The sequence below is a fragment of the Lingula anatina genome, chromosome 10, assembly GCF_051362555.1.
Source record: "Lingula anatina isolate TDL-2025a chromosome 10, LinAna3.0, whole genome shotgun sequence".
Lineage (NCBI taxonomy): Eukaryota > Metazoa > Brachiopoda > Lingulata > Lingulida > Lingulidae > Lingula > Lingula anatina.
Window position 1 is genome coordinate 17,077,838 of NC_141776.1, and position 11,428 is coordinate 17,089,265.

General features: G+C 38.5%; 1 protein-coding gene across 1 annotated transcript; it reads right to left on the bottom strand.

The window, feature by feature from the left end:
• Window positions 1–6,679: 6,679 nt before the first annotated feature.
• LOC106177164 (uncharacterized) lies at window positions 6,680–7,973 on the bottom strand. Its single transcript, XM_013559853.2, has 2 exons — window positions 7,799–7,973; window positions 6,680–7,374 (listed from the first exon to the last, which is right to left on the bottom strand). Exons 1-2 carry the CDS (start codon window positions 7,971–7,973, stop codon window positions 6,680–6,682), a joined length of 870 nt encoding a protein of 289 aa, XP_013415307.2.
• Window positions 7,974–11,428: the final 3,455 nt, after the last annotated feature.

Sequence of the window (11,428 nt, forward strand, 5' to 3'; positions counted from 1 at the left end):
TCCACGACTGTAATGGCCTAATCTGGTCAAAAAAAGCTGTTTTCTTTCTTTCTTTTTTTAATGTGCAGTGCATACTGATGATAATTCGATATCAATATCAGTAAGACTCGGAAAAAATGGAAGCGCGATCTACTGTACGTGAGTGGCGGATGTCATCTTCGGGGAGGAAAAAGTGCCAAAATCAGCCGATAAGAAGCATGTGCACGTTGCACAGGCGTCTGGCATTGCCTATAACATACTGTGCCAAACCTCCCAACATATTGCAAAATTTATTTATCATTAAAACATGTACGTAACTTTCTTAGCAGACTACCATAAACGTGTGACACTGACGGTTGTCCGCTAGGAAACGTTGTCTGTTTTTCGTTACTTTGTACCGGTGAATTTCATTCGCTATACTAAACCCAATACTACGACAAACCGTAACTTGTACTAATCGTAAAGGGATCCACGGATTTCTATTTCTTGGCCTATAGCTCCTGGCACACCAGTACCCTTTGAGAAAACTAATGCCACTTACCAGATGATGCTCCTTTTCCTTTGAACAGAGTCGTGCCGTGACAACGTCCTGATGTATTTTCAACTAACGTTAAAATATAATATAAGTTCACATCACGTTTGTCGCCCATATCAGACCCGTAGCTTGACAGCCTATGGAGCATACAGTATTTGGGGCAGGTCATCAATTCCAAATAGATCTAATTGATTATAAAGTCCATGGTGATTGGCAGTGCATATAGCCAGTGTTCACGGAATATGAATACACTTCCTGGAAATACATTTCATTCCCATATGAAACCCGTACCTAAGCCGCATTTTGGGACATATTTGGGGCAGGCCATTAATTCAGAATGTAACTAAAACTTCAGGTACAGGCAGAACTGAGGATCGTCAAAACAAACAGCTTGTGTATGAAATATTATAAATAATCGTAATGTATGGATCATGAATTCATTTCGTTTTTTATCACAAACACATATACCTTAGCACTTCTTTCACGTGTGAGATAAATTACTGTTCACGAGTGCTATATGCCACAACGAGGTGCTCGAGGCATAGGCCTATATCGCGAGAGGCTGGTAGTTAATTATTTGATGTACATACCGAGAGAATACTCGCATTTTTCCAAAAATGCTCTTTTGGCCGTGATATGTCTTTCATATAATATATATGGTGGAAGTGTTACCGGATATAGTATGGTTTGGCGTGGTTTTACCTTTCACCACCCCTCCCCTTCTTCAGTATTCAAGCGGGTCATACCGATACGGGCAAAAATAAAGAAGGTAACGCGCAATTACACATGCCATACCAACAAATTGGCAGCTTGGCTAATTAACTTGGTCAATTAACTTGCTGATTATGCTGTTAACAATGCAAATACACCATTAAGACTGGGCACAGCCAGGCCCTAATAGAGTGTTTTCCACGAAATCGTGAGCATGCGCAGTTCGCGCCATTTTGTGCGGGACTGTTTCTCAGGGGGCAAGAGTAGAAGGGGCCTTCATGGACGGCTGTCACGATGTAAAGTAGATCTCCCTCTCTTTGCATTTATCGGTAATGGGTGGTCATGACAACTGCTGTGTGTATAACTGCAGCCACCGGAGAGGTAGAAAAGACAATGTTTGTAGTTTTTTTTTTTTTTGTATTTCCAAAGACAGACGTTCGACATTGCTAAGGATTAGTGCCGCTGGTCGTGCGAACATTTCATTGAAATATATAACTGACAACTTCAAAGTCTGTGGCTGTCACTTCCAATCCGGGAAGCCAAACAGGAAAGATAGTATGTTTATTGATGCAGTACCATCAGCTGATTTACCAAAGTCACGCAAAACGGCTAAACAGTATTTCAAGTGCGACATGGGTCGAAGCGGCGGAGAGTAGGACTAGAAAAATTATATTGAAGAAGCTAATCACAGCAAATTTACTTTCTTTCATCGTTTTATTTAGAAAAGTAAAACTGCGTACAAAAATATTATCACAAAGACATATTTGATTTGTTCACTGCTGAGCTGTTGCATGTCCAGGTTTGCAAATAAATTACTGTACTAGTAAATGCACTAGCATCGTGCCATCTTCCAATTAAAATTGATCTAAAAAAGCTGCACATTAACACCCGAGTAAAATAAAACCAACCTACATGGCAAATTTTAATTTAAAGCACCATCACCTGAGACTAAGTTATAATTAAAAACATTACTATATCACAATATAATTAAATATCCATTGCACTGCTAAATACATAAAATATATACAAATTGCACTGGAATCCTGCATCAACTGATCAATAAAATAAAAATCTAGTCTAAAAAGATGAAAGTTCACTCCTGAGAACCATTTCCATTCTACTGTATTCCGGTAAAACCTATATAATAGCACCATCTAATACAACCATATTTTAAAACCTTTTCTTTATCACAGTGTTATTTAATATCTATATCCATGTTAAATACACAAAAGAAAAATATTTTCAAAAAAAGGACTATTATCATGCAAGTATTATTATAACAGCATGAAAATAAAACACTAAAGATTTTCACAATACAAGATCACAATGCAGAATAATATTGCACATATTCTCAGTTTGGTATTAAATGCATGTATAGAATAAAGCTTGAATTTTTGAATGAAAAAAAAAAAATGAAAAAGAAAAATGTTTAATAGTAGCGTACACCAACTCTGTCAAAATGAATGTCTTGTAAAAATTGGTCAGTTTAGGAACCACAGATGCCCAATGAACAGCATCAAACAGAACAGATTCAATGAAGAGATCCTACTCTGTGCATCATACTCATGAATGTTGTACACAGCCATTTGACCCTGGACTTGAGTGAAGTAGCTATGTTTCTGATTCAAATATGGCCTGTTGTTTTCGTCTAGCTTTAAACATGACAGTTTTCTGGTGACACAGAGTGGTCCACTAAAGCTGTTTTGTAGATTTTCTGCACATATCCATCTTGAAAATACCGATAAGCTTTCAGACTTTTGAATGCCCGCACAAATTTCTTGTCGTATGTTCTGTCCTTGCTGTCTATGAGATACGTTTTCAGTTCTTTCTTTGAAAAGTCATCAGGTACGTCTGTTAAATTTCTATTCCAAGTACTCGCACGAATGTGTTTTCGAAAAAATTCAGGTGTTATCATGTTACAAATCCTTGAAAATTCAGATCGAAACGAGCACTCGTCGATATGGCGTCCGTCGTGTACACTCCGCACTTTCCCCTTGAAACTTCAAATCCCGCTAAATCTCGTGTTTTAACGGAAAATTTAGCGGAAGTCACGTGACCGTGGAAAACACTGTATTAGGATGGGGTCTGGGCCTCTTAGGCATGTGACTAGATTAGGACTGGGCCTGTGGCACATATTTATATGGCTCAGAGTTTGGTGATTGTGTTAAAGGGTTTGCTTCATGCCGTCAGAATGGCCTGAACGGAACATATTCTTCAGAAAACATGCCCAACTAACGATATCTTTATCCAAATACACAAATTAAAAGCTCATTTTGTAAATTTTTGGCTTTAAAAAACGTCCTATTTGCTCGGCCTGGGAGTTAATGAGCTACGTGGTCACGTGGTCCAATGACGACAATCGAGCCACTGGAGAACAGAGCGTGCTTAGCTGTCAAACTGAGCTGCATTGTCTACCTGTAAGATGACTTCTCTGGCTTCTGATAAAAGTTTATACTCATTCAAATCTCTTACCCGAGGGGTCTAAATCCTCGTGAAGCTGTGTAAAACCATTTCCCGTCTAGTCATTTCTTTAACAAGCATTTCATTATGGTTATCCCAAGTTGTATAAAACACTGCATTTGAATGAGTTAAGGGAAATGTTGATTATTGCATATGAGGTCCATGTTATTTGTGAAATTCAATTTATTTTATTAAACCGCTGACACTCCGTCTTGCATACTTTTATTAAACTGAGGTAAACAATGCCCGTTACCTTTACAAGTCCTATCTTAATCATCCATCTAACTGGAACTTCCTTTACCTCTTAATTAGAGGGTTAAATGGCATTCAATTTGTCTTGCTTGTATCGAACGCACTCTCTATCTAAGCTTTACTCCAGTTATCTCAGGTAAAAATCTACCTGTGCGTTAGTTACAAAGCGCAGCTCCCGTAGACCTGGGGGTACTAGATAAAATCTGAACACCAGGTTTATCGAGGAGCTAGAGAAAGAAAGGAAGAATTTTTCCTGCACAACTTCATAGGAATTTTAACACGGACTTGATCCAGCTTAGACCTCCAAACTAACAGAGTGACATGGGCAATTTTCACAAACAAATCATAAAACTATATTTCAGTTAACCGCCTTTAAAATAAATATACCGTTCTGGGTAAATTAAAATAGTTATTAAATCGCAAGAATATTTTTGACTTAAATGATGATTTTATTATTAATGGATATTAAGCTACTATATGAGGTACATTTGCTGTGATTACGCTGTCCTTCATGTTTTGCGTAAGTCTACATTTTGCTGTATGTGCTTGTAATCTTTTTAAATATGTGCGTACAATTTTTGCAGGTCTGGTTACCCCCCTGTTATGTGATGAGAGTATTAATTTGGCAATTAGTTCCTTAGCTTATTTGAATAGAATTGCAGTGTAAAATTTTCAACAAGATGTTGGCGAAATAGCCCATTACTCTTTGTAGGTATTTCCCCCGTCAAAGTTTGTGTAAAATTATCTTTCAATCTTTACTCTTTCAAAGACAGTATAAAGTTACCTGACATATTTTCGTGTAAACTTAATGACAAGCCAAGTGTCTCCAGTTCATTCCGTACTCAATTTTACCCAAGCAAATTTTTTTCTTGAGTAGATCTTTATAGCACGGTGTTATAAGCTTACAAATTTGCAAAAAAAAAAAAAAATTGCGTACTGACGCAGAATTTGCGTTTCAAGTTTTTAAATAATCAATCTTTTAAATTATTTAATATTTCAGATGAAATAATCTTCAGAAACAAATCCTCAAAGCATAAACGAATTAGGATAACGAACCATTTTATTATAGCAGTTCCCATTTTTTCTTTAATATAACGCTCTTTTTCCTGTTTTTCCTCAACACGTTTTCTTCCACGGAAGCTTCAAGATACCCTGAGAGCAATTTCTTTTATTAATGTTCGCGACCGTGTTTGAACTTAATTGTTTAAGTATTGATATTTAACGTCATTTACAAATACCAATAAAATAACCCCATGAAATAAATGAGATATATTGAAAAATATGAAAGCCCACCAAGACGAGTTTCATACCTGTTATTACCTGGCTTGGGAATTGCAGCGGTGCATAATTAACAGGTTTGTTGTAAACGAGCTTTTGGTCAACTACAATGCATTTAAAATGCATCAGCAATCAGTAAGTTTGCCAACTGATGACAGTTAATCTGAAAGACTACCAGCTCTTGATATGATCTAAACCACCTGAGGTGACCATGATCTAGAGCATCGCAACTATTGTCACCAAAGTTAGTAAGTAAGTCACGGAAGACCGTCACAGACAAAGAAAGATTGTCAACGAGAGCTGCAATTTTGGTGAATCCCACGGCAACACACCGAGGCATAACGAAAATTCCTCAACTCCGTTCAACACACCTTTCCTTAACTTCTCCGTCTGTATGCACCATGCAGCTCAGTTGAGTCTCATAGACCTCTATCGTGATTGTCGTCACAGTACAACGTGACCCAGATCTGTTGCTTCATTTTTGCATATTGAGGTGAGGTTTATTAAAACGCTTTTTTTCTACTAATAGATTGTTTTTATCATTTTTAAATGGCGGGGATCGATTAAAACATACATCTAGTGTATAGATTGAGTGCTGTATCTTCAAAATTTTAGAAATGGATTTTTACATGAACATTGTCCTTTAACTCCTTTGACTTATGAAAACAAAACTGGAACTAATTGATCAAAAAGAAAGAAAATTATATGTGTGAAAATAGTTTCATTGGATCTAAGTTTTGATAGTCAGAAAGGTTTCATTTATGCTAGATCCTGAAATTTGATTTACCTGGACTGTCCCATGTGTATGACGACATTCTCAAACCCACCCTGGGGGATGGGGCGAGAGGGGCTAACAAGTCATCATCAAGACTGAGATAATTACCTGTTCACTTTCACCTGAACAAGTAATTCAGTTGTGACTAAGTCTGTCAGAGTGAACAGACGAAACAGTCAACAGGTAAATCAAATTTCAGGATCTAGCATAAATGAAACCTTTCTGACTATCAAAATTATATGTGTCCCTACCAAGGAGACACTGAGATGAATGAAATATAATGTCCAAACAAATGAGAGTATCCCTAAACCTATAAGTTATCACATATGCAAATTCACGTTGCATCAGATGTGCTTGATTCCCCAACTCCTTAAGCACAATAGAAAGCAATATAAAGGTGACAATAATCCTGCCCTTGCACTGGATATAAAGAGGCTTCTCGTAGACTTAGCAGTCAAAGTACTCAGCTCCCCCTCCTCCAAATAAAACTTTTTAGTGGGATTCGATGAACGAATGATTTGGATTTTTAAAAGCCTTTAAAAAGGTTTTATGAAAAATAATATGAAAAGAAAGAAATATTTGCTCTGCAGTGATAGATTTATTCAGAGAAATCTGCTCTGAGAACATAAAAAGCCAATAGGAGTAGATCTAGTACATTAGTACGTTATTTTTACTGAAGTAGAAAGGACTCAATTATCCAAGCATGAAGTAGACAAAGCCAAATTGGTTCCATTGACACCCGTAAGTTGTCCAGCCAATGCGTACTGTATGATGTACTCATTTGTGTAGTTGACGGCCTGGGCAGAGGGTGAGCTGATAGTCCCGTTGTCTCTGAGGACCTGCAATAAGGCAGCTACAGCGCCGGTCACAAACGGAGCTGCCATGGAGGTGCCACTCTTAGTAGTATATCTATTGTTTCCAGAGAAGTCAGCAACTTTGATACTCTTACCCGGGGCGAAAAGGTCTACGCAAGGACCATAGTTGCTGAAGCTAGCCTTTGCAAAGTCGTCATTAAAGGCTCCGACAGTGAGGGCATTGGGAGTGCTAGCAGGAGAACGAGCACACGCGTCTTTATTGGAATTACCAGCTGAAGAAATTGCGGGGATTCCCGCTTCGAGTAGATCATCGACTGCGTCGTTCAGAGAACTGGAGAACGGCGCCCCAAGACTGATGTTAATAACGGAAAGACGCCCATTGCTTTGCACTGTTTGCTTTACCCACAGACATCCATTCAATATATAGGAAATAGTGCATTGACCATTTAAACAAATCTTCAGGGAAATGATGTTAGCACGTTTTGCCACACCACAATTGATGCCCCCGATGATGCTGGCCACTTGAGTGCCATGACCATCGTCATCCACACTCGTAGATGTGGGCCATCCTGGAAAAAGAATTGAAAAAAAAGTAATCAACCATCCATATGTGTTGAACCTAAAATGTCACTACAAAGAAGCAAGTGAAGTTGACACGCCGACTGTCACTTGGAACTCTAATTTTCTTCAAATATATGAAAAACAGACATTTGAGATGCATAATGGCAGTTGTATTGTAAGCAAATTTTATGACCTGTCACCTCCCCATTTCCATTCAAAATTAAGAGAATCCAGATTTCCCAATCTTCACAATGGAGAGATAACTTCACTATCCGAAGACAATTTTGGAATTCTTTGCAAACCTAGTAATGTTAAATGATTGCATTATCTGTCGTTGCACTTAAGACTGCTCCCTTTTTTGCTTTGCTCTTTTGCAAACCAGGTGATGCTTTTTGCTGCAACGCTGCATGGAGACAATCGGACACAACTCACCAATGGTAACTCTCCCTGTGAAATCTTTGTGATTTGGATTGATGCCTGTGTCTGCCACATATAAATCTATTTCCTCTCCATCGCCCCAGATTCGATATTTGGAATTGTGTGGATTGCCATCAAGAGTGTTCAACCCCTGCAAGTATGGAAATATACAAAATACTAGCTTAGGCATATTGCAAAAACAGATTCTTGCATAAGTAATTTTCCCAAATGTGTGCAGTCAATGTATAGTCTTGCTAGAAAGTAAATATCAAAATATACCAAGTTGGACATTAATCATGTTTAACATAGAAAATGCTTCATCTAACCCACCCATTGGATATACGAGATAATACAGACTTGACATTTAATATGGAATATTTCAGTTTCGAAGGTATGCCTAAGAAAAAATCCATCCTTTTTTCAAAAAACTCAGATCTCATATAAGATATGTGAATGGAGAAGTGTGTAGTCAGGTGTGTCGCTTCCAATTCACTGAATTCCAGGTTTGTTGCGCTGCTGCATTATGTAATATGCAGTGATTTAATTGGGTAGTGATCCTTTGGGCAGGTCAAAGCTTGGCTTTGGCAAAGCATGGTTCTTCCAAAAAAGTATCCATATGTCGGTAACTACTGCATAGAAGAATTTGAAATTTGGCATGCAAGTGGTCAGTGTTGCAAGGTGTAAAATGAGCTATGCACTGCTCCGCAAATTTGTTAATCTGTGGCAGAATGGCTCGAACAAGCCAGGCATTGCCAGACAGATAATTGCGCCAAACGAAACGGTCCGCACAGTTTTATAGAGTAATGTCCAGACTGATGCACCTACACAGAGACCACACCCAATGTATTGAAATCTTACCACCAGGGTACAGGACGTACTGTCTGTCGGGATATGTTGTTGCAACTAAACAAAAACCACCCAGTCCGTTCAGAATGAGGGGTAAATTGCCACCAAAACGCATTTTTCAAGGCCCTTAGCGAACACCAAACTGGTTTTAGCTGGTTAGAATACCAGACAACCTCGGGGGAACCCACTGTAAACAGCAAAACATCGCTGTATCTTTCTCTAATGAATTGGGGACCTTGACTGTTTCTGAGTTGAACACTGAAAACTCGTGGCTTTCTTTATTGAGGTCAGTTTTCACCTATACCGCTCAACTTGTCAAAACAGAATTTACAGACATCCAGCAGAGGCCAACAACTAAGCGTGTGCCGCGTTTAAAGTGACTAAGTTCATTAACAGCGTCGGTAATTGGAGCGGATACCACATTGGTGCCAAAACACCAATGATGGTCATCCACGAAAACCTGAACCAGATCAAATAAAGGAATAATCTGGGAACCACTTGACTATCATTTGACAGGGGGCACCTTAGGAACAATTTTAGGTTGAACTGTGAAATTTCCGGTACACACAGAGCACTTTTAAAAGCAGATTACTTACAGAACCAAGGGAATGAGCAGCTACCTTGGTAATCAAAATCGCCACATTTGAACCACATAGACAATATGTGGGTAGGCCATTACTCGCCGAATCAATGGCCTACATGTCCTACAACAAAACTGGACCAAATTGGACAGATTTTGACCGATGCCTGGAATGTTATTCCAGATTTAACTCTAAAAACCTAACCCAAGGAATGCCTTGCCCCTTGAGAGCGCTGGTAGCAGACAGAAGAGGTCAAGCGTAACAGCGACCGTTACTGTGACTAGACACTGACATGGGGGTTCTTTGTGAGGCGTGTAACTCTTTTACAGAAAATAATTTGGAAAATATGGAGATCCAAAATATCTCTTTTAATTGTTGACGTATGATATAGAATAGGCAATGTGTTTTTGTTTGCTTCTCTGGCGAATTCCATTAATTAACTGAAGACACAATGACATCAAAAGGATAATTAAAAGTTATTAAAACCCAATTTTAAGCCTTATTTCCATTTATCAGTCAGCAAAATAGGAAAAAACTGATGAAAAATGATTTGGAAAAAAATATTCCATATTAAATGTCAAGTCTGTATTAACGATCTCTTAAATTCCTGGACAGAATTCTGAGTTTGCAACTGCACTTGTCAATATCAAATTAAATGCACCCTTAACTTCAAATATTGCCCAGAAATATGACAATGATTATAAGACTTTAACTTTATAAGTATGTAAGCAATAGCCAAAACGATTCAAACATTTAGAAAAGTTTGTTGTCTTCGTAACGGAAAGTGAACTGCTTTGAGAAATCACAATAATCAACATTCTAAAAAGTTATTAGAATTAAATTATATTTGGTAGATCATACCCAAAGACCTCTTCTATTGGCATTATTTGGTAAAGTATACTCTCTGCAGTATTCAGTGCTTAGTTCTAACTTGACGTCCTGTTCGATTTCCCCAATGACATTGGTGAGTTGAAGCAAATCTTCGAGGTTGCTTAAAATATGGTTAAATAAACTCATAAAAACAGTCATGAATTTCAAGAAGGTATATGTATTTCCTTGCTGTTAGTAAAAACAAATATATAATTATTAACTGATGACCAATGCGTATTTTAAATATTTCTTCCTTAAGAGCTTTGTTTTTTAACCCAAAGTATTATTTGATCGGTATTAAACAAAAATTTTAAAAATGTGTATAGGAACGGATGAAAAACAAACAGTTTAGAATGCACTGTGTCCAACCTTAGAGCGCTGAAGTTAGTGTCTAGTTTCTAGTTTCCAGTTTCGTTTTTCAAAAACGAACCTGGCAACCAGAAACTAGTGTCGTTTTTCAAAAATGAACCTGGCAACCAGAAACTAGTTTCGTTTTTCAAAAACGATTCTGGCAACCAGAAACTAGTGTCGTTTTTCAAAAACAATTCTGGCAACCAGAAACTAGTGTCGTTTTTGAAAAACGACTCTGGCAACCAGAAACTAGTGTCGTTTTTCAAAAACGATTCTGAGAAGCCAGAATCGTTTTTGCGGAGAGAAACAGGGGTGGGCAGAGGGAGAGGCAAGTTTAAGTGGGGATGGGGGTGGGGGAATAAGGGTGAGTTGAAGAGGGGGAAAGGGGCCCCGGGGCCTCCCTTTGTAGTTTGAAGTGTAATTTTTAATTTTATCGAATTTTTCAAAAACGATTCTGATGCCCAGAGACCAGTGTCGTTTTTTGAAAAACGATTCTGGCAACCAGAAACCAGTGTCGTTTTTTTAAAAATTATTCTGGCAACCAGAAACTAGTGTCGTTTTTCAAAAACGATTCTGAGAAGCCAGAATCGTTTTTGCGGAGAGAAACAGGGGTGGGCAGAGGGAGAGGCAAGTTTAAGTGGGGGTGGGGGTGGGGGAATAAGGGTGAGTTGAAGAGGGGGAAGGGGCCCCGGGGCCTCCCTCTGTAGTTTGAAGTGTAATTTTTAATTTCATTGAATTTTTCAAAAACGATTCTGATGCCCAGAGGCCAGTGTCGTTTTTTTAAAACGATTCTGGCAACCAGAAACTAGTGTCGTTTTTCAAAAACGATTCTGAGAAGCCAATCGTTTTTGCGGAGAGAAACAGGGGTGGACGTAGGGAGAGGGAACTGGCAATGCATTAGTGTCTACCGCGACCAGGTAAACCTCCCTGCGTATCTGAGCAGGGTGATACGCTCTCTCGAGACGTCCGCCGATCGATGTCTAGCTGCGGTGCACAG

Bases quoted from the DNA above. Each gene is read 5' to 3' on its own strand.
- LOC106177164 (XM_013559853.2), bottom strand. From the start codon at position 7,973: ATGCCTAAGCTAGTATTTTGTATATTTCCATACTTGCAGGGGTTGAAC. The intron at 7,375-7,798 runs GTGAGTTGTGTC...TTCTTTTTCCAG, and splicing joins CACAGGGAGAGTTACCATTG to GATGGCCCACATCTACGAGT.